The 21,042-nt window shown below is 33.6% G+C and overlaps 1 protein-coding gene across 2 annotated transcripts in view; it reads right to left on the bottom strand.

Moving 5' to 3' along the window:
• TMEM232 (transmembrane protein 232) overlaps positions 1-21,042 on the bottom strand; it is a 294,516-nt gene that overhangs the window by 96,250 nt on the left and 177,224 nt on the right. For both annotated transcript variants that reach the window (XR_004429706.1, XM_033178954.1), the window contains exon 12: positions 17,775-18,022. Coding sequence is in view for 1 of the 2 variants with exons in the window: in XM_033178954.1 (XP_033034845.1) it covers positions 17,775-18,022 (248 nt within the window). In the remaining variant the exon portion in view is untranslated. The remainder of the gene's footprint in view (positions 1-17,774; positions 18,023-21,042) is intronic.

The raw sequence follows: 21,042 nt of genomic DNA, 5'->3' as shown, positions 1-21,042 counted from the left end.
ACCTGCACATTCTGCACATGTATCCCAGAACTTAAAGTATAATTTAAAAAAAGAAAAAAAGAAAAAGAAAAATTATGATATTAAGTAATAATTATTATACCAACTTATAATACTATATTAATATATCAGATTATATTTATAGATTATTTTATACTATATTCATTTATGTAATAATAATACACGTTTTGTGCTTACTTTGTACCAGGTACTGTAATAAACACATTCACTTGACTACCTAATTTCTCCTAAGCACCCAACAATGAAGGTGTTACCATTACATCACTTTATATATGAAGACATTTAGGTTTAGAGAAGTTACCTTAACGAAGTCACTTAGCTATAGTACTTCACATCTCTGATTGTGTCACAACCTCTAACACAAACACATACTCATTACCTTCCACTCCTCACTCTACCACATAAAACACATTTAATGCTTATTGTGGTTCCTAAGATAAAACGGAAAATCCTAGTCACCTCTTCCTCTGTGGTCTTGATGAGCCAGCCATACCACTGGTTTTCAGTTCCTTAAATGTTCCATGGTCCCTTGCACCATAGGAACTTGCACATCCTGTCCCTTCTGTTTGGCATATAGCCTCCCTTCCCTGAACCCTCCCTACCAGTACATGCTTTTATACATCATGTACCTCTCCCTCAGGACACATCACTATTTATAACACAATGTAGTTCTCCTTCATCACACTCATCATTACAGAGATGTAATACATTTTTTGTATACTTTTACATGTATATGTGTGGTTTTAATTAAGATCTACCTCCTACACTTGACTGAAAGTTCCACTGGGAAAGAAGCATAATTTTTATTAAGTATTATATCTGAGACATTTTCTTTCATAGTATCTGGCCTATATTAGGCACTCAATAAATAATTATTGAATAAATGAATTTATGGAAAAGTAAACTATTTGGTTGCAAAGTTCCAAATAACTTTTGGTGCACAACCAACATGCTAGAGGCACAAGCAGTAGTTCTAGACCAGAATCCAATCAATCATGCTATTGGGCATGGGTTATTTTTCTTTATATTCCCAGAGCCAACCACAATACCTTCACATAGAAGTGTTCAATGAATGCTTACTGAAGGAACACATCACCTCTATTAGAGGTCTGTTTCTTGCTTACATTTAAATCCATAGCAAGAGACCACTATAAGAAGGCTGGTTAGTTGGAAACATCAATTTCCCTGACAGGCGGACAGAAATCTGAAAACATCTGCCCTGGATACTAAGGCTTCAGAGAGTTTACATTCTAATTAAGCAGTCAATGAATGTTTATCAACTACTGTAAAAATATTTCATCACAAGCTCAACAATGCCCTTTTCTTTGAAAGAGCAAAGAGCACATAAAAAAACACAAAACAAAAACATATAGATCTTGTTTTTGTTTCCTGTTGTATTATTTTTATCTTCCCATAGTGCTGTCATTTTAATTCTAATTGATCTGTGTTTGAAATATAGAATGATTTTAAATCTCACCAAGATCATTTTAATACCTGTGTTATTTTTAAGATTCTGCATCACATCATGTTACTGTGAATGGAGAAGTCCTAAGGTTGAGGATTGTATTAAAGCTAGACACTTGTTGTATAAGCATAAAGCTATGGCAGTGAAAGTGGCAGCTAAAGCTATTGCCCCATTGATGATACCTATAATTCCTGCTCAGACCAAGGTTCTGTCTCACCAATGGAAAGACAGGAAAGGAGGGAAGATGTAACAGATAGATGGACATTGATTTATCTCCAAGGCAAATTTGCAAATAAACTGAGTTATGTATTGCAAATAGATGTATGAAGCATAGTTTTGGCAATAATAGTTGAATTCCACCTCTAAACTTCCAATAGCACTTCAATGTCAACAAAAGCAAAAATGAATAAGTGGAATTACGTTAAACTAAAAGCAAAACTTCTGCAAAGTCAAGGAAACAGTCAACAGAGTGAAGAGACAGGCTATGAATGGGAGAAAATAACTGGAAACCATATATCCAATAAGTGGTTAATATTCAAAATACAAAAGAAACTCATACAACTTAATAGCAAATAAAACAAGAACAAAACACAAAAACACCACCAAAAAAGGGGAAAACCCCAGGTAAACCAAGTAAAAAGTGAACAAAGGAACTGAATAGACATTTTTTCCAAGGAAATCACACAAATGGCCAACAAGTAGGTATATGAAAAGGTTCACAACATCACTAATCATCAGGGAAATGCAAATCAAAACCACAGGTATTAACTCATACTTGTGAAGATGGATATTAAAAAGACAAAAAGACAAAAGATAAGTGTTGGTGGGGAGATAGAGAAAAGGGAATACTTATACATTATTGGTGAAAATGTAATTTGGTATATCTATTACGAAAAATAGTATGGAAGTTCCTCAATAAATTAGAAATAGAACTACTATATGATATGGCAATTGTATTAGGTTGGTGCAAAAGTAATTATAGTTTTTGCAATTATTTTAAAAATTGCAAAAATTGAAATGAGGTTTGCACCAACCTAATATTCTGAGTATATATTCAGAAGAAATAAAATCAGTATGTCAAAGAAATATCTGCACTCCCAATCTCTGGGCATTTTAACACCTTAAGTAACTGATCTAAGCCAATGATCCAACCCATTTATTTAAACTCAATTATTTCACAAAGGCTCAATAAATAGAAGCCCATGTCTGAAGAACCATTCAATGTTCTTTATCTCTCTGCAGCTAACAACTGTGACCAGCAATGCTGATTCTCTTTCATACTATGTCTTATCACCATACCCCTGAAATACATGTCTGACATAGTCAAAACCAGAAATGAATTGCTTTTAAATTAAATAACTAGAAGCAGGAAAGGAAACAAAACATAACCAAAAAGGAAATCATCATAAAACTGTATGTTCTCTGGAAAAGTTGCTAGCAGCAATTCATAACTTTAAAAAAAAGCACAAAAATGTAAACCTTCCACTTATTATTTATCACAATGTTACTAAGGTAAGAATTAAATATTATATTCTAAAGAAAATAAATATTTTAGAACATCTAGTAAATTATAGAACAAAAGGATAAGGAACTGACATGTCCAGGCTCTTTATCTACCTTCTTTTTCTGTATCCTCAGGACAAACCTTAGAGCAATGTACAGCTTTTTAATTTTTAAAGATTAGAAGCCTAAGGCTCAGAGAAGTTAAGTAACTTACTTTAAATCAATCAGAAAAAAACCTATAAAATAAGCATATTTCATATAGTGTGAAGGAGAAACAGAATTTTTACATTTTTTTCCTTCATGAAACAGAACAAGACAGATTGGTTTAAGGCATTTTACTTAGGCATCCTAGGGGCACGGTCAAGCCCAGACAATATTAAATAAGAGGCCAAGTCTATTTTGGGGGCCCTCTTCTATTTAAACTCTCTCTATATGTACTTACTAGACTTACTAGAAAGTGACTCTTCTTTGATATAAATTTCCTAAAATTAAGTAGAGAGATTCAAGGTCTAGAAAAAATAAGTCCCCTAATGAAAATAAAGTTCCAAAAATCATAAGGCAGAAATTGAAAAAAAATTCTGTTTGTTAGAACATGTTTTTAAACAATTATTCAAGGCTTAGATATCAGATAAAATTCATATGAGGGAGAAGCAAGCAGCACAGTGAACACAAGAGTCAGAATGCCTTTGTTTAAATTCAAATTTCTGAACTTATGGTTGCAAATCCTTGGACTAAACTCAATATCTGTGTCTATAAATGAAAGAAATAATCATAACTCCATCTAAGGGTAGTGCTTCACATAGTGCCTTGCTTATAAAATGCACTCATGTGGGGTGTCAAACAAAATTGATCATCTTGGATTGTCTGGCAACGTGCTACCTAGAACTGAGGGTCTTAAGAATCTCCCATTTTGTGGAGTTTCTTCTCCTAAACCCAACTTCCCAATGATTCAATGCTTTCTTTACAACCATTAAGAGTGCCTCCTAAGGCCTCCAGGTTCTGGGCAGCTGGCATTTCCATCATCCCCTCCCTTAGATGATACCTAACTGATTGGTGATGGTGTGATAACTGAGCCCAAAACATTTATTTCTCCACTGAAAAGGAGTTTACACTCTTATAAGAAGGTAGAGTAGCAGTCAGGCACTCTCTCTTTGAAATACAAACCCAGTGAATGTTCAAATGCTTCCCCAGACTCCAGCACCCCAATCAATGGGATAATTCGACATGTAAACCATGTACTTCTTTCTGCTAACGGTTGACTTCTAAGTCTCTCCAATAAAGCCTATTCTTAACCTATTTCATGGGGTATCGTAGCACTTACTTTTCCCATCTTTCCACCATTCAGTAAATGTTAGCGACTCCTACTTCTATTACCATGGCACCAGCTCCTTTTATAAAGGAAGCTGCAAAGGAGGAGCACTAGCCTTGGGTACGGCCTTCCTGTAAAGTCAGCTGTGTAAAACCTTCTGCGTAAATGACAACTGTTGTCAGTTCATTCTTACTAGCACTACCTGGGCTCTCTTCCAGGCACTAGTTTAATGAATATTCTTTAACATAAAAATTTGAACAAACTAAGCATGAACAAAGTTTTGTTAATGTTCTCCTAGTCTTTACATATATGCAAATAATTAGTTGTTCATGAGATTTTAGAGATTCGAGGAATAAGTTTAGAAAATACACTTATGAGAAACCTCAGAAGTAAGAAAGTATAGATGTGGGAATTGGGTTTTTAAAATTTGATCTTCATAGTTCTAAATTCTCAGCCTTAAGGTAAACTTGAGATAGTTTTACTGACAAATAAGGAAGAGAGAAATACTATGCTTTGAAGTAAAACTATTATATACCTATTTTTTTGTCTACAACTTTTATGATAAAAAACCATAATGATTTTTTCATATTTAAAAAAAATGCTGAGGGGCAAAAAGAGCATGTATCCAACAACATGTTCCACTAGCTTAAAGAAAAGTTAAAAAAAAAATCAACATACAGAAGCAAAATGATCCATTTTCTTTTGAAAAAATTACATAAAGAAAAAAGTCAAACCTGCAAGCCGTTCAGAGCAAAATATATGTTTATAAACATAGTAGAGACAAAATTATTTTTAAAAATAATCTATAGACTAAAAACAGAAGGAATTTTTTTTTTGGAAAAAATTATGGGTCATAAGATGTAGCAGATACTTCATTAATAAGGAAGTTCTCATCTTCTCCTTTCTAGAAAATTTTCAGATTTTCACACTGAAACAAGCATGCTCTAGTCCTCCCAGACAATGAAGAAACATTGTCTTAATTTTCCTGTTCTCTGCCCTTTTAAATGTGCCTCACCTTCTATAGGAGTCCTTATATATTGGCTTCTTGGTGTCTTTCACATTTCCACTTGTTGAAAACACAAAATGGAGATATCTAGGAACACTAAATGAGGAATCGGTGATGTGGCACTATGAATAAAGACCTTTCAGGGATGAAAAGGAACTGTATGCTTTAAATTATGTCTTTGTATTTAGACCTGTGAGATTTCAGCATGCTCAGGTATTGATTCACTCTATTAATTCCATTTGGGAGCCTAGAAGCTGGAGGAGAAGAACTAACAAAAGGAGCTAGCTATGGAACTTTTGTTTAGATGGAGAATCAAGCAAAAGGAAATATCAATTTCCTGAAGTTAATGTTTAATCAACCAGAGAAATTTCTTCAATGCATAGCTTAGATTTAAATTTGCTTTTACACAACTTATTAAAAAAAGTATTAAAAAACTTACAAAAATCTATATATATGGATTATATATAATCCATACTCCTAATAAGAAAGGAAAGACTGTTTAGCCAGGCCTGATCTAGGCTTATCTTGTTGTCATCAAGCTGTAGCTCCATTCCACTGACCTCTGTTTTACCCAGAGATAAGCCCCTAACTGGAGCTGACATTATGCACAACTGCAGAAAGTCACATTCACATAGACTATATGAATGATGCAGTGGGAATGCTGCTCCATGAAACAATACTGAGGTAACTCTTGCTAGAGGAAGTCTCAGCTTGCTGTGCTGCTGAATAATTCTCATTCAGGGAGGAGACATTCTAATTTTAATTGCTAGAGTCTGCAATGAACTGTGAAAAACTGGATAAGCAGATAGGATTTTTTTCTAAGACCAGTGATGTATGATTGTCATTTATTTAATGAACTGCAGGCTCTGAAAGAGAAGCTTAATTTACTAATCCCTCAAAGCCTACAGGACTTTTTGGGTCTTAACCCCCCCACCTGCTCTTTTTTTGTCTCACTCTTCTCTAACTGCATATTGTCTTTCCCTTCTCCCTAACCCTGTGTACATCCTTTTAGTTGTACCTTTCATCCTCAGTATGTCTCTTCCCTCATATCTTTTCTCTTTCCTTTTGTTCTCTTTAATCTTTATTTCTGCTTATTGCTCTTATTTCTCCATTTGCTATTTTTTCACACATTTCCTCTATGTCTACTTTCTCTCTGTCTCTCTCTCTGTCTCTGACTCTCTCTCTCTCATCTCTTGTGTCCCAGCAGGCACTACTGATCTTCATCTGCCTTTTTTATCATCACCTGTATATACTTTCTCTTGCTTTTTCTTAATCTGCTTTTGTTAACATTGATTTTTTTCTATTTTTCCAGTTTATTTTTTGCTATCCCTTTCTTCAACTGTCCATGACACAAAACCAAAGTACACTTTAATGTCCTCTTTGTGGCTCCAGATGAATTATTCTTCCATGTCTGTCTTTCAGAATACACAGAATACATCCAGAGACTCTACATTCCAATACCCAGGCCACGTAGAACTGCCATTTTCATTGTATCTTGATTGTGTTACAATTTTATAAAAAATGTAGGACATACACAAGTAGTTTTGCAGTATTTATTTCTGCGCATAAGACTACTAAAGCCAGGCTGTGTGATCCTTAACCCCAAATCTGTATGTCTTCCTCACTGACTTCAGAATTATTGAAAAAAAATGCTTAAAACTATTTCAAAACTCGAACATTTTTCTGTTGACTATTTGTGTACACAAAGGAAAGCCTGCCCATCAGCCTTGCTGCACTCAATTATTACAGCTGCAATAAAGTGTGCCTTTTGGCAGCAACACTCATATGATTTTGGAACTTAAATAATGATTTAGACAAATGCCAAGGAAGAAAGTTTCCCACATGATTTAGCACCTTCTTCAAGAAATTAGAAAATTAACCGCAAAATAGACCAAAGAAGTAACAAACTCATATAAATAAGCACAAAAATATATGAGTTAGAATCTAGAAGCTGGTCCATTGAAAAAAAACATAAAATAGATATAGCATCTAGCTAAACTAACTAAGGTGAATAAAAAGAACAAAATTCAAATATACAAAGTAAGAATTGGTTAAGGGCAAAATAATACAGAAACAGAAAGAATTACAGGATCACAATAGACTACTTTGTTCAATTATGGCCAAATAAATTCTGAAAAATGGGATGGAATAAATAATATTCAGGGAAAAGATAATGTTAAAATTGTTAACATAGACTTAAGAAAAAGAAAGATCTAAATAGACTGATATTCAGGATTGATATTCTAGATGATTTTAAGGCAGGGCTTCCAACAATCAAAACTGAATGTTGCCGTACATGTGCATTTGGGCTGAATATCAATGTTGTCAACAGCCATAGAAAAAAAATTTTGACAAAGAACTACCTTAGAAGTGGCATAAGGTACTGATGATTAATGTTCAATATCACTAATCATCAGAGAAATTCAAATTAAAATGACAATGAGATATCATCTCATCCCACTTAAAATGGCTTCTATTCAAAAGACAGGCAATGATGAATGTTGGTGAGGATGTGGAGAAAGGAGAACACTCATGCATTGTTGGAAGAAATATAAATTAGTACAGCCACTATGGAGAACAGTATGGAGGTTCCTCAAAAAAACAAAAGCAGAACTGCTATATGTTTCATCAATCTCACTGTTGGGTATATACCCAAAAGAAAGAAAATCAGTATATCAAGGAATATTACACTCCTATGTTTATCACAGCACTGTTACAATAGCCAAAATTTGGAATCAACCCAAATGTCCATCAATAGATGAACAAATAAAGGAAATGTGGTATATATACACAACGTAATATTATTCAGCTATAAAAATGAATGAAATCCTGTCATTTGCAACAACATGGAGAGAACTGGAGGCTATTATGTTAGGTTAAATAAGCCAGGACAGAAAGACAAATACTGCATGTTCTCATTCATATTCATAAGTTAAATAAACATTGAACCCATGGAGATGCAGAATAGAATGATGGCTACCAGAAGTCAGGAAGAGTAGTGAAGAGTGAAGAGGGAGGGAGGGATAAAGAGAAGATGATTAAATGGTTTTATATATATATACACACACACATATATATACACACACACACATATAAATATATATACATATATAAATATATATATGGAGAGAGGGAGAGAGTTTGGTAGGAGGAGTAAGCTCTGATGCTCAGTAGCACAATAGGGCAACTATAGTTAATAATTTATTGTATATTTCAGAATAAAAGGGTGGAGTTGGAATGTTCCTAACACAAAGAAATGACAAATTATTAGAGTGACAGATGCCCTAATTACTCTGATTTGATCATTGCACACTGTATGCTTGTGTTAAAATATCACGTATGCTCCATAATTATGTACACCTAGTACGTATTCACAATAATTAAAATTTTAAAAAGAGGGAATTCTAACATAGCTTGAAAGAGTAGATTATTCTGAACTTCTGAAATTATTTTAGAACACAGAAAAAAAGTTCCAAAGAATAACAATGATAGCAAAACTTGACAAAAATTAAACAAGAAATATACAATTATAAACAAATATTACTTAAGACTACTTATGAAAAATTTCTAGATCAATCATTAACAAGAGGATCTAACAGGACACTATTAGACTATTATGTACTAATTAAGAAGAGTTTTGTTTCATCCTATATTGCTGCTTGAGAAACATCCCAAAATCTAGTGACTTAAAATAATAATGGGCTGGGTGCAGTGGCTTATGCCTATAATCCCAGCACCTTGGGAGGCCAAGGCGGGTGGATCACCTGAGGTTGGTAGTTTGAGACTAGTTTGGCAAACATGGAGAAAGCCCATCGCTACTAAAAATACAAAATTAGCCAGGCGTGGTGGTGCATGCCTGTAATCCCAGCGACTCAGGAGGCTGAGGCAGGAGAATCGCTTGAACCCAAGAGGCAGAGGTTGCGGTGAACCAAGATCGCACCATTGCACACCAGCCTGGGTAACAAGAGCAAAACTCCATTTCAAATGATAATAATAATACAATAATGATCTGCTGTTCCAATCCTGTGGGTCAGGAATTGGGGTAGGGCTCACTGGGGATTGCTAATCTACACACTAAACAGTATTGGCTGAGCTCATTCATGCAGGTGCATTAAGCTGAGAGCTGGGCTGGGCTGTATGGTCCAAGATGGCTTCCTAGTATGTCTAAGGCCTTGTCGTGGGCTGCCAGCTGGGGCACTGATTCTTTCCTATGTGGTCTTTCTCTTCAGGTGACCTCTTATCCCCCAAGACCTTTCTCTCTCACAGATCTCACTGATGATTACTGACATTGAACGTTGTTGTATATACTTACTGCTAATTGTATATCTTCTTTAGAAAAATATCTATTCAAGTTGTTAACCTATTTTCAGTAGACCTGAGAGTTTTTTGGCTATGGAATTGAAGGAATTCCTTATATATTTGGAAATTAAACCCTTGTCATATATATGGTTTGCAAATATTTTCTCCTAATCTGTAGAATGACTTAATTTTGTTGATTGTTTATTTTGCTTTGCATTAGACTTTTAGTTTGATGTAGTTCTAATTGTTTTTGTTACCTGCAGTTTTGGTGTCATATTCAAGAAAACATTGTAAAGACAAATGTCAAGGAGTTTTCATTCTTTGCTCCTTCTAGGATTTTTAGAGTTTCATGTCTTACGTTTAAGTCTTTAATCCATTTGGATCTGCTTTCTATGCTTGGTGTAAGAGTTCAATTTCATTCTTACACATGTGGATATACAGCTTTCCTAGCACCATTTATTGAAAAGAATCTTTTTTCCCTGTTATATATTCTTGGAAACCTTGTCAATGATTAATTGAATATATGATATGTGCATGAATTTATTTCTGGTCTCTCTATTCTGTTTCATTAGTCTATACGTCTGTCTTTATGCTAATACCATACTGTTTTAATTACAGTAGCTTTGTAATATATTTTGAAATCAGAAAGTGTGATGCCTACAGGTTTATTCTTCCTTCTCAAGATTGATTTGGCTATTCACAATCTTCTGTATTCCCATATGAATTTCCAAATTGTTATTTCTATTTATTTAGAAAATACCATTGTGATTTTGATAGCATTGAATCTGTGAACATTTTAGCAAGATTAATTCTTTCAACACATGAATACAAACTGACATTCATTTATGTATTCTTTATTTCACCAAGGTTTTGTGGTTTTCAATCTAGAAGTCGTTTACATCCTTATTTAAGTTTATTCCTAAGTTTTTTATTCTTTTTCATACTATTGTAAATGTAACTGTTTTCCTAATTTCTCTATCGTATAGCTCACTGTTAGTGTACAGAAATGTAACAGATTTTATTTGTTGACTCTGTATCCTGCAACTTTAATGAATTCATTTAGTACTTCCAACAGTTTTTTGGTGGAGTCTCTAGGGTTATATACATATAAGGTCATGTCACCTGAAAACAGGGACAGTTTTTCTTCTTACATTCTGATATGGATGCCTTTTATTTTTTCTTGTCTAATTATTCAAGCTAGGACTTCTTATTTTGAACAGAAATAGCAAGAATGGAATCCTTGTATTACTTTTGATCTTGGGGGGAAACATTCAGTTCTTCACTATTGATTATGATGTTAGCTGTGGACTTTACATATATGGCCTTTATTATGTTGAGGTATATTCCTTTTATTTCTAAATTTGTTGACAGTTTTTATCGTACAATGGTGCTGAATATTGTCAAATGCCTTTTCAGCACCTGTCGAGATTATCACATAATTTTTATTTTTCATTCTGTAAATGTGGTATATAACATTAATTGATTTTTGTATGTTGAACCATCCTCCTTGCATTGCAAGGATAAAACCCCTTTAGTCATGATGTATGATTATTTTAAGATGCTTCTGGATTTTGTTAGTATTTTGCTGAGGATTTTTGCATCTATATTCATCAAAGTTATTGGTGTATAATTTTCCTGTGGTGTCTTTGTCTGGCTTTGGTATCAGGATAAAGCTGGTCTCTTAAACTAGTTGGAAGCTTTCTCTCCTCTTCAATTTTTGGAGGAGCTTGAGAAAGGTTGGCTTTAATTGTTCAGATGTTCAATAGGATTCACCAATGAAGCCACTGGGCAAGGGCTTTTCATCATTGGGAAGCTTTTTATTTACTGCTTCAATCTCCATAGTAATTATAAGTATGTTCAGACTTTGTATTACTATATGATTTACTCTTGGTAGGTTTTATGTTTCTAGGAACGTATCCATTTCTTCTGGGTTTTCCAGTTTATTGGCATGTAATTGTTCACAGCTATCTCTTATGATCCTTATATTTCTGTGGCATCAACTGTAGTGTCTCTTCTTTCATTTCTGATTCATTTTCATCTTCTCTCTTTTTTCTTAGTATACCAAAAGGTTTGACAATTTCACCTTTTCAAAAAACTAACTATGTTGACTTTTTCTTTGTTTTGAAAATTGTCTATTTCCTTTATTTCTGCTCTAATCTTGTTATTTCTTTCCCTCTGCTAACTTTGAGCTTAATTTTTTCCCTCTTTTTCTAGGTCCTTGAGGTATAAATTTAGGTTGTTTATTTGAGATTTTTCTTTTTCAATGCATTTATCAAAAATAAATATCCCTCTTAGTACTGCTTTTGCTCCATCCATAAGTTTTAGTATGTTGTGTTTTAAGTCTCATTTTACTTAAAGTATTGTCTATTTTTTAAAAATTTATTCTTTGAAACAAGGGCTTCTTGAAAGTGTGTTGTTTAACTTCTACATAGAGACCTGGCATGGCGAATCATGCTTATAATCCCAGCAGTCTGGGATATCAAAGCAGGAGGACTGCTTGAGCCCAGGAGTTTGAGGCTAGCCTGGGCAATATAACTAGGCCCTGTCTCTACAAAACTAAATTTTTTAAAATACCTAGCTGAGTGTGGTGTCATGCACCTGTGGTCCCAGCTACTCAGGAGGTTGAGGTGGGCATATTGCTTGAGCCCAAGAGGTCAAGGCTGCAGTAAGCCATGACTACACCACTGCACCCTAGCTTGGGTGGCAAAGACCCAGTCAAAAAAAGGTGGAGGGACGCTGGACCTGGTGGCTCACGCCTGCAATCCCAACAGTTTGGGAGGCCTAGGCGGGAGGATTATAAGTTCAGGGGTTTGAGACCAACCTAACCAATATTGTGAAACCCTGTCTCTACTAAAAATACAAAAATTAGCCAGGCATGGTGGTGTGTGCCTGTAGTCCCAGCTATCTGGGTGGCTGAGGAGGCATAAGAATCACTTGAACCAGGAGGCAGAGGTTGCGGTAAGCCGAAATCCACCACCGCACTCCAGCTTGGGCAACAGAGCAAGACTCAGTCTAAAAAAAAAAAAAAGAGAGAGAGAAGGAGAAAGAAAGGAAAAGAAAAGAAAGAAGAAAGAAAGAAAGGAAAAGAAAAGAAAGAAAGAAAAGAAGAAAGAAAGAAGAAGAAAGAAAGAAAGAGAAAGAAAAGAAAGAAAGAAAAGAAAGAAAGAAGAAAAAGAAAGAAGGAAGGAAGGAGGAAGGAAGGAAGGAAGGAAGGAAGGAAGGAAGAAGGAAAAGAAAAGAAAGAAAGAAAGAAAGAAAGAAGAAAGAAAGAAGAAAGAAAGAAGGAAGGAAGAAGGAAGGAAGGAAGGAGGAAGGAAGAAAGAAAGAAAGAAGAAAGAAAGAAGAAAGAAGAAAGAAGGAAGGAAGGAAGAAGGAAGGAAGGAAAGAAAGAAGGAAGGAAGAAGGAAAGAAGAAAGAAAGAAAGAAAGAATCATACGCTAAAAAAAAAAAAAAAAAAAGACCAATACTTACAATGTACATAACAAATCCTTAAAAATAGTAAAAGATAATGTTGGTCACATTTTGTCAAATTTTGTCATTTTAAATCTTAGTGTGAAAAGAGTTTTCCTAAATAGAACAAAAAAATCCGTAAACCACAGAAGAAAATTAATAAATACATTCTATTACAAAGAAAGAAAGAAAGAAAGAAAGAAAGAAAGGAAGGAAGGAAGGAAGGAAGGAAGGAAGGAAGGAAGGAAGGAAGGAAGGAAGAAAGGGAAAGAAAGAAAGGAAGGAAGGAAGGAAGGAAGGAAGGAAAATTTCTACATATTTGTGAATTTTTTAGCTTTAGTTCTGCTATTGATTTCTAGTTTCATTGTACTGTGATTGGAAGATAAACTTGATATAATTCTATCTTTTTGAATTTGTTAAGACTTGCTTGTGACCTAACATGTGATCTATGCTGGAGAAACTCTATGGAACGTGAGATGAGTGCGTATTCTGCTGCTGTTGGGTCGAAAGAATGTCCTTTATGTCCATTAGGTCCATTTGGTCTATACAGCTGTTTAAGTTCAATGTTTGCTTATTGTTCTTCTATGTGCTAGTTTTATCCATTATTGAATGTGGGGTATTGATGTCTTCTACTATTTTGTATTGCTGTCTATTTCTCCAATTCTGTCAATATTTGATTTACATATTTAGATGCTCTTATGTTGGTTATATACATATTTATAATTGTTATATCTTTCTAGTTGATTGATCCTTTTATCGTTATGTAATGACCTCTGTTTTTTGCAACAGTTTCTCACCTAATGTCTATTTTATCTAATGTAAGTATAGCCACCCCTGCTTTCTTTTGGTCAGCATTTGCAAGAAATGTCATTTTCCATATCTTCAATTTTAGCCTATGTGTCCTTAAATCTAAAATGAATTTCTTATACATAGCTCAAATTTTTTTTATAAAACTGCTTAATGAACATAAGAAAATGCATCTTTCTCATTCCTAAAGCCACAATCATGATTAACTGGAAAACACTAGAAGATTTCTTATAACAATAAGGAAAAGAAAAAAAATGCCCATCCTCACTATTTTTAATCAATATTTTACTAGGCATACTCAGCTGATAAAATACATAAAAGAAAAAGTGTTAAAGTATAAAAATCAGGAAAGAGAAAATAAATTATATCTGACAGAATTGTGAATCTAGAAAACTTAAATTCAGTCAGTGAATTTACAAAGTTAGTAGAGTGCAAAATTAATCCACAGAAAGCAAAGCTTTGAAAATATATAAGGGCAACCTATGAGAAGTTACATTTGGAGAAAAATTAATTTATATTAGCAACAAAACAGATAAAGTACCTATAAACAAACATAAGAAAAATGCAAGGCATATATGAAAACATTTTAATACTACTGAAGAACTCAAAAGAAATATTGAATAAATGGAAATACATGCCATTTTGTTAGAGATGTTATATCTCAACATCATGGAGTGTGAATTTTTCTAAAGTTAATTTAAATTTTTTAAGTGATGCAAGAAAATTTACAACTAGATTGTTAGAATTAGACAAGCTAATTCTAAATTTGTTATAAAAATGAATAAACAGGCCGGGCGCGGTGGCTCAAGCCTGTAATCCCAGCACTTTGGGAGGCCGAGACGGGCGGATCACAAGGTCAGGAGATTGAGACCATCCTGGCTAACACGGTGAAACCCCGTCTCTACTAAAAAATACAAAAAACTAGCCAGGCGATGTGGCGGGCGCCTGTAGTCCCAGCTACTCAGGAGGCTGAGGCAGGAGAATGGCGTAAACCCGGGAGGCGGAGCTTGCAGTGAGCTGAGATCCGGCCACTGCACTCCAGCCTGGGCGACAGAGCGAGACTCCGTCTCAAAAAAAAAAAAAAAAAAAGAATAAACAAAATAGGAAAACATTGAAAAGCACTAGCAATACAGAACTAGACCAATTATATTAAATATATAAGAAAATCATTAAAATTATATATTAAAATATACAGTCCAAATATAGGCTTATGGTTAGAATAACTTAGAATAAAGGATTAGAATAAAAAATTCTGAATTAGACACAAAAAGAAATGGGAATTTAGTATTTGAAAAAGTTGGCAATTAAAATCAGGAAAAGTGTTAAAGGAAGATGGATGACTCAATAAATATTTTTGGGACAAGTGAATAGAAAGATGGATCTACACCTCACATCATACACCAAAAAAAAAAAAAAAATTCAAACAGACCAATGTAGATAACAAATCCTTAAAAACAGTAAAAGATAATGTTGGTTACATTTTGTCAAATTTTGTCATTTTTGTCATCTTAGGGTGAAAAGAGTATTCCTAAATAGAACAACAAAATCCATAAACCACAGAGGAAAATTAAATATGTTCCATTACATAGAAAAATGACCATATGGCAAAAAAAATGATATAAGCAAAATTAAAAGAAAAAAATGATGAGAAACAATAAATATTTGTAGCTCTCATCATAGAGAGTCACATAGATTAATAGATACATAGTCTTGGGTTTTTGTATAGACAAAAATCCAATAAAAAATGGGCAAAAGGTTCTGTTAACATACAAAAGGTGTTCAAACTACTAACCTTAAGAAAATTAAAATGCTAAAACTTACACTGTTTTTAGAAACCATATTTCACCCCTCAGATTGTTAAAACCCAAATGTTGTCAACACCCTCTGTTGGGAAGACTAAAGAAAAATAGGCACTCCTATATATTTTTGGTGGGGACATAAATTTGCACAACTCCTCTGAAAGGCATTTGGAAATAATTAACAACATTACAAAGGCATATAGACTTTGACCCAGAAATTACACTTCTGAGAATTTATCCTGCCGGTATTCTTCCACACATGTTAAAAGACATATGTAAATGGTTACTCTTTGTGGCATTGTGTCTAGTACACAGGAAATCTAAAACAATCCAAAGACCAATCAATAGAAAACTGGTTAAATAAATTATGATATATCCATAATAAGGAAAACTTGTCTGTTTAAAAATGATAATAATTAGAAAATTCTCCATGTACTGGAATGGAAAAATGTATCTGAAATCAGGCCAAATGACAAATGCAAGATGCCAAATACTATGTTTACTATGCTAACTTTCATGTTAAAATGAAGGGGAAAAATGAAAAATACTAATAATGTATTATATTTGCATTTTATAGACCCTGAAAGGACACACAAGAAATTACTGATGTTATTACCTAGGATAGGGAGAGATGGGGGGTAAATCAGGGAAGGAAGGGTCTATAATCTAAAGAGGCTTTGACTTTGTACCTTTAATATATAGAAATTTGGAGCATTTTTCATGAAAGAGAATAAGCATAAGATTTCTTAAAACTGGGGAGATCCTACAAAGGAAGGAGAACCACATATTATACTCGACTTTGCAAATACAGTAATATACTGTGGCAATAGTTATAAAGGATAAGTGATTTTACATATTAATCCAAATTACTTCTTATTCGTGGAGGCAAATACAACATATTTTCAAATATTGAGCACATATTTAAAACACTTGATAATACCTTAGTCAAGTGAAAAATAAATAAGAATAAATACATAAGAAAGTATATATTCAGGAATTGAATAAAATTTACAGTTAAGTTTAAATTTACAGATGCATTTTCAGCAACTATTTAGTCCAGCTAAGTTTATTCACTGGGTTAAATTCCTCTAAGCCAGGAACAAAAGGCTCTTACATTAGATTGTAAAAAGACACAAAGGCAAAGCCAATCAGATGTGATGTATAAAACAATACATAGCAGGTACAACTTACAACAAAAAAAATCCAGAATGGCAAAATCAAAATCAATGTGCTACCTATTAATCAATCAATCACAGCCTATCAGGAATAAATTGCTCAATAGAACACCAAACACATCAAAAAATGAATTAAAAATACAAGGAAAGCTGACTTTATAGTAAATGTATTAAAATTAATAGGAAAATATATAACAATATATTCTTCAAATGACTTGGGTTAAAAAGTAAATAAAAGTTTCTGTCACGATTAAAGCTTTACTAAGAGATCTACAATGTAAAATAGGGCCTGTGTTATATATCAGGAGTGATTTTTCATCTATTTTAAAAATCTGGCTAAAAGTGACTTTTAACATCTTAACATTCTGTGTATCTTAAAATGACAACAGGGACCCCAAGAATCTGAAAGAAATCTACCACTGGAGAAATTGTAAATAAATTTGAAAATTATTCACTTTAATAAATCATTCCTAAGTCCAATGTTTCCTGGAGTCCTTTGAAATAAATTTATGAGGAGTTGAAACATAAAATCTAATTAGTCTCATAACTACCAGTTTTTGAAGACTTACTATGTTCAAGACTCTAACTTAGATATGTAAGATACATATCAAGTATGTATATATATGTATGTATACACACATAAAATAAAGTCTTAAAATTTTGAATATTGAATGATTTGGTTTCTGTTTTAAGTGAGTATTTACCTCACAAGAATTACATTAATATTGATTTGTATTATGTAATAATGCCTATTACAAACATGAAGAGTTTCTGAGAAGGGAGGAACTTGCTCAATGATAGACCACCTAGAAGGTGATCGAACCAAAATTTGAATTGAAGAAGAGAAACTGAGTTAAATAATGTGGCAAATAATTATCTATAATTTCTGTGATTTTGAATTGTAATGTATTAGAACAATAAATCCAATAGTACTTCTCTTTACCTTACAGTGAAATGTAGAACTTTCTTTTTCATGGACTCCAGCTTTTTATTCGGATATTTTGTTTGATCCTTTTTTATTGATGGTTTCTTCAAAGGAAGAACACGGGCCTCAGTGGGGGGAAAGAATAGTTTGGAAAGAGTGTCGGCAATTCTCCACCCAATATATTTGGAGAAAACTTCTTCTCTTACATTTGATGAGATGTTTGTACTATACCTAGTGAAAGGATCGGTTGGGTCATTTAACTCAGCCTGTTGAAAGAAACGAGAAAGGAATCAGTTGAAACAGGATTAAATGGGGGAAAAAAATCATGTATTATTAAATTTTTTAAAGTATCTTTATTTTCTTTGACTAATATTGCATTTTTCCTGCTAAGTAAAAATAATCTTGATTAAAAAATTGCAGTTTTCCAAAAGATTTCAAAAACCAAAATAGCAAATTTCTGTGAAATAAATAAACATTAATGCATCCAGTCTTGAAACTCTGAAAATTTAATAAGGTAATTTTTATTTTTAATTTGATATACTTGCCATGTAAGAATTTCATACACATTCTGGAATTTTATTTAATAAGAAATTAAGCAATCAGTTGAAGTAATGTACATTGTATTAAATCAGACTTTTTTTACACACAATCTAAACTGTTCTTGATATCAACAGAGCATTTTTTTTTTCTTGTTTGAGAAGGAGTCTTGCTCTGTCACCCAGACTGGAGTACAGTGGCACAATCTTGGCTCACTGCAACCTCCATCTCCCGGGTTTGAGCGCTTCTCCTGCCTCAGCCTCCTAAGTACCTGGAACTACAAGTGTACACCATCACACCTGGCTAACTTTTGTTATTTTTAGTAGAGACGGGGTTGCATCATGTTGGCCAGGCTGGTCTCGAACTCCTGACCTCAGGTGATCTGCCTGCCTCAGCCTCCCAAATTGCTGGGATTATAGGCATGAGCCACCATGCCCGGCCAAACAGAACATTTTTATAGAGCAAAAATTTTAAGTGAAAAGCAAATAAGAGCTTTGTATTTAGCTTAAATTGAAGATATTTAAGATTTTGATTTTGATTAAATTGAATATGTTCTAACAGCAAAGAGTAAAAAAAATACAAAAATTTCCCATTATTTAAGCAATATTTATTCAGGAAAAAGCTATTTTCTGAAATTTCCTATTCCCATTTGATACTGTCTAGTATCGCTTTTTAATTACTTCTTTTAAAATGGCCAGAGGCATATTTTCTCTGGCTATAATCAGTAATAATAAATGAAAATGTAAGTAAAATGGCATATGTTACCAATTTTTTTATGTTCATGATATGTACATACTATTAACTCCTTTTCTTGTAAACAAGTTGGATACTGCCTTTTATCATTTGTTTTTACATTTTCATTGAGTATTATCTGTCTTCAGGTAGCTCATTACCAGTCACTCAGGATTCATTTTAGATGCATATCAATCTTGCGATAGGAAAGATAGAAATAGAAAATGTTTTTCTATATATGAACATCTAACTTAACCTCTTTCAGCTTCCAAAATTAGGCCTGGCTAAATTAAATTACTGATGAAAGATTGATTATTGAATTATTTAGACAAAAGTATAGTAGAAAAAAATGAGTACAGTCTCAGGATATAGACTGAAAGAAAAACAGTTGAAGCAATGAGAAAAATAGCAAAAGGCAAGTATGCAAATATGTGGCACTGTGAAAGTTATAGAGGACTACATAACTATATAAAGTTATATAGTCAAAGAATAACATGAAAAAAATTTACAAAGGATAAGGTAAAAACCATGTGAAGTAAGTAAGCACATGATTCAGTAATCCCACTACTGGGTATATCCAAAAGAAAATCAGTATGTCAAACAGAGAGCTGCCCTGCCATGTTTATTGCAACACTACTCTCAATAGCCAAGCTATGAAATCAAGCTAAGTGCCCATTAACAGATGAATGGATAAATAAAATGTGGTACATATATACAATGGGATAGTACTGAGCCATAAAAATAGAAGAAAATTCTACCATTTGTAACAACATGGATGAACCTGGGGGACATCATGTTAAGTGAAATAAACCAGGCACAGAAAGACAAATACCACATGATCTCACTTACATGTAGAATCTAAAGTATTGATCTTATAGAAGTGGAGTGGGATGGTGTTTAACAGGGGCTGACGGGTGAAAGGCTTGGGAGATGTTGGTCAAAAGATTTCAGTTAGATAGAATAAATAAATTCAAGAGATCTAATGTACAACATGGTGACTATATTTAATACAAATACATCATATCTTGAAAAATGCTAAGAGAGTAGATGTTAAGTGTTCTCACAAAAGAGATAATAACTATATGAGGTTATGCATCTGTTAATTACCTCAATTTGACAATTTCACAGTGTATATATATTTTAAAACATCATGTTTTACACAATAAATGTATATGATTTTATTCTTCAGTGTAGAAAAACAAAATAAAATGACACCACCAAAAAAGAGCTCCTACATTTTTTTACTCAACATATAGTACAGTATTGCACAAATGAAGATATTATGGTGAACTCTGGAATTACTAAGAGAGTTACGAATGAATAAATGAATGAGTAAACAAATGGACCAAAAAAACCTGATGTCTTCTCATGATATACTTTTTGGTAAAATATACTGCAATCAAAGATAACATTAACCTGTGAGGCAGGAGAATAGGGTCTGGAGAAAGGGAACCTAAAGCCTATTCTCACTGACTTCCTAGAACTAAATCAAAATAAAAACCTCAACTTTCCACGCCCAAGTTAAAAAAGGACCAGAGGCTACTCTCCTTGCAACCCCCCCTTTTCTGTGTGGCAGATGAAAAACTGAAAGTACCTCCGGTTGGTCCTTTCCTGCAACCAATCAGACTCTCTAATGAGTTGTCTTTCTTTGCATAGGATTTGGAATTTATTGTTCTCCTTTCCCTTTTCCTATCTGTTTCATACAGGGGAGTCTTTTTTTCTCTCTTTTTTTTGGCTTTTCCCTTCCAACTTGGGATCCTTGGTGGGCAGTGCCTAAATACAGAGGCAACTGCAGGTTTCTGGCTGGGGCCAATCTCTGGAGAAATGGAAAGGTTTTCATGTGGAAGTCCTTGACTGCTACCACCCAGTTCTAAGGGACCTGAGTCCTTTTCCTTTTTTTCTTTTAGTATTTCTGCAGCTGTTTCCTAGTAGCTCTTTGGTATTTGAGGGCAACTGGCCAGGGCCAGGCTCTGGTGTTGCCTGAAGGCGAAGGAGTGAATGGGGATAGCTGCCTTGC

Source organism: Trachypithecus francoisi, unplaced genomic scaffold, assembly GCF_009764315.1.
Source record: "Trachypithecus francoisi isolate TF-2019V2 unplaced genomic scaffold, Tfra_2.0 Lachesis_group2, whole genome shotgun sequence".
Classification (NCBI taxonomy): domain Eukaryota; kingdom Metazoa; phylum Chordata; class Mammalia; order Primates; family Cercopithecidae; genus Trachypithecus; species Trachypithecus francoisi.
This window is presented reverse-complemented; position numbering and strand designations above follow the sequence as displayed.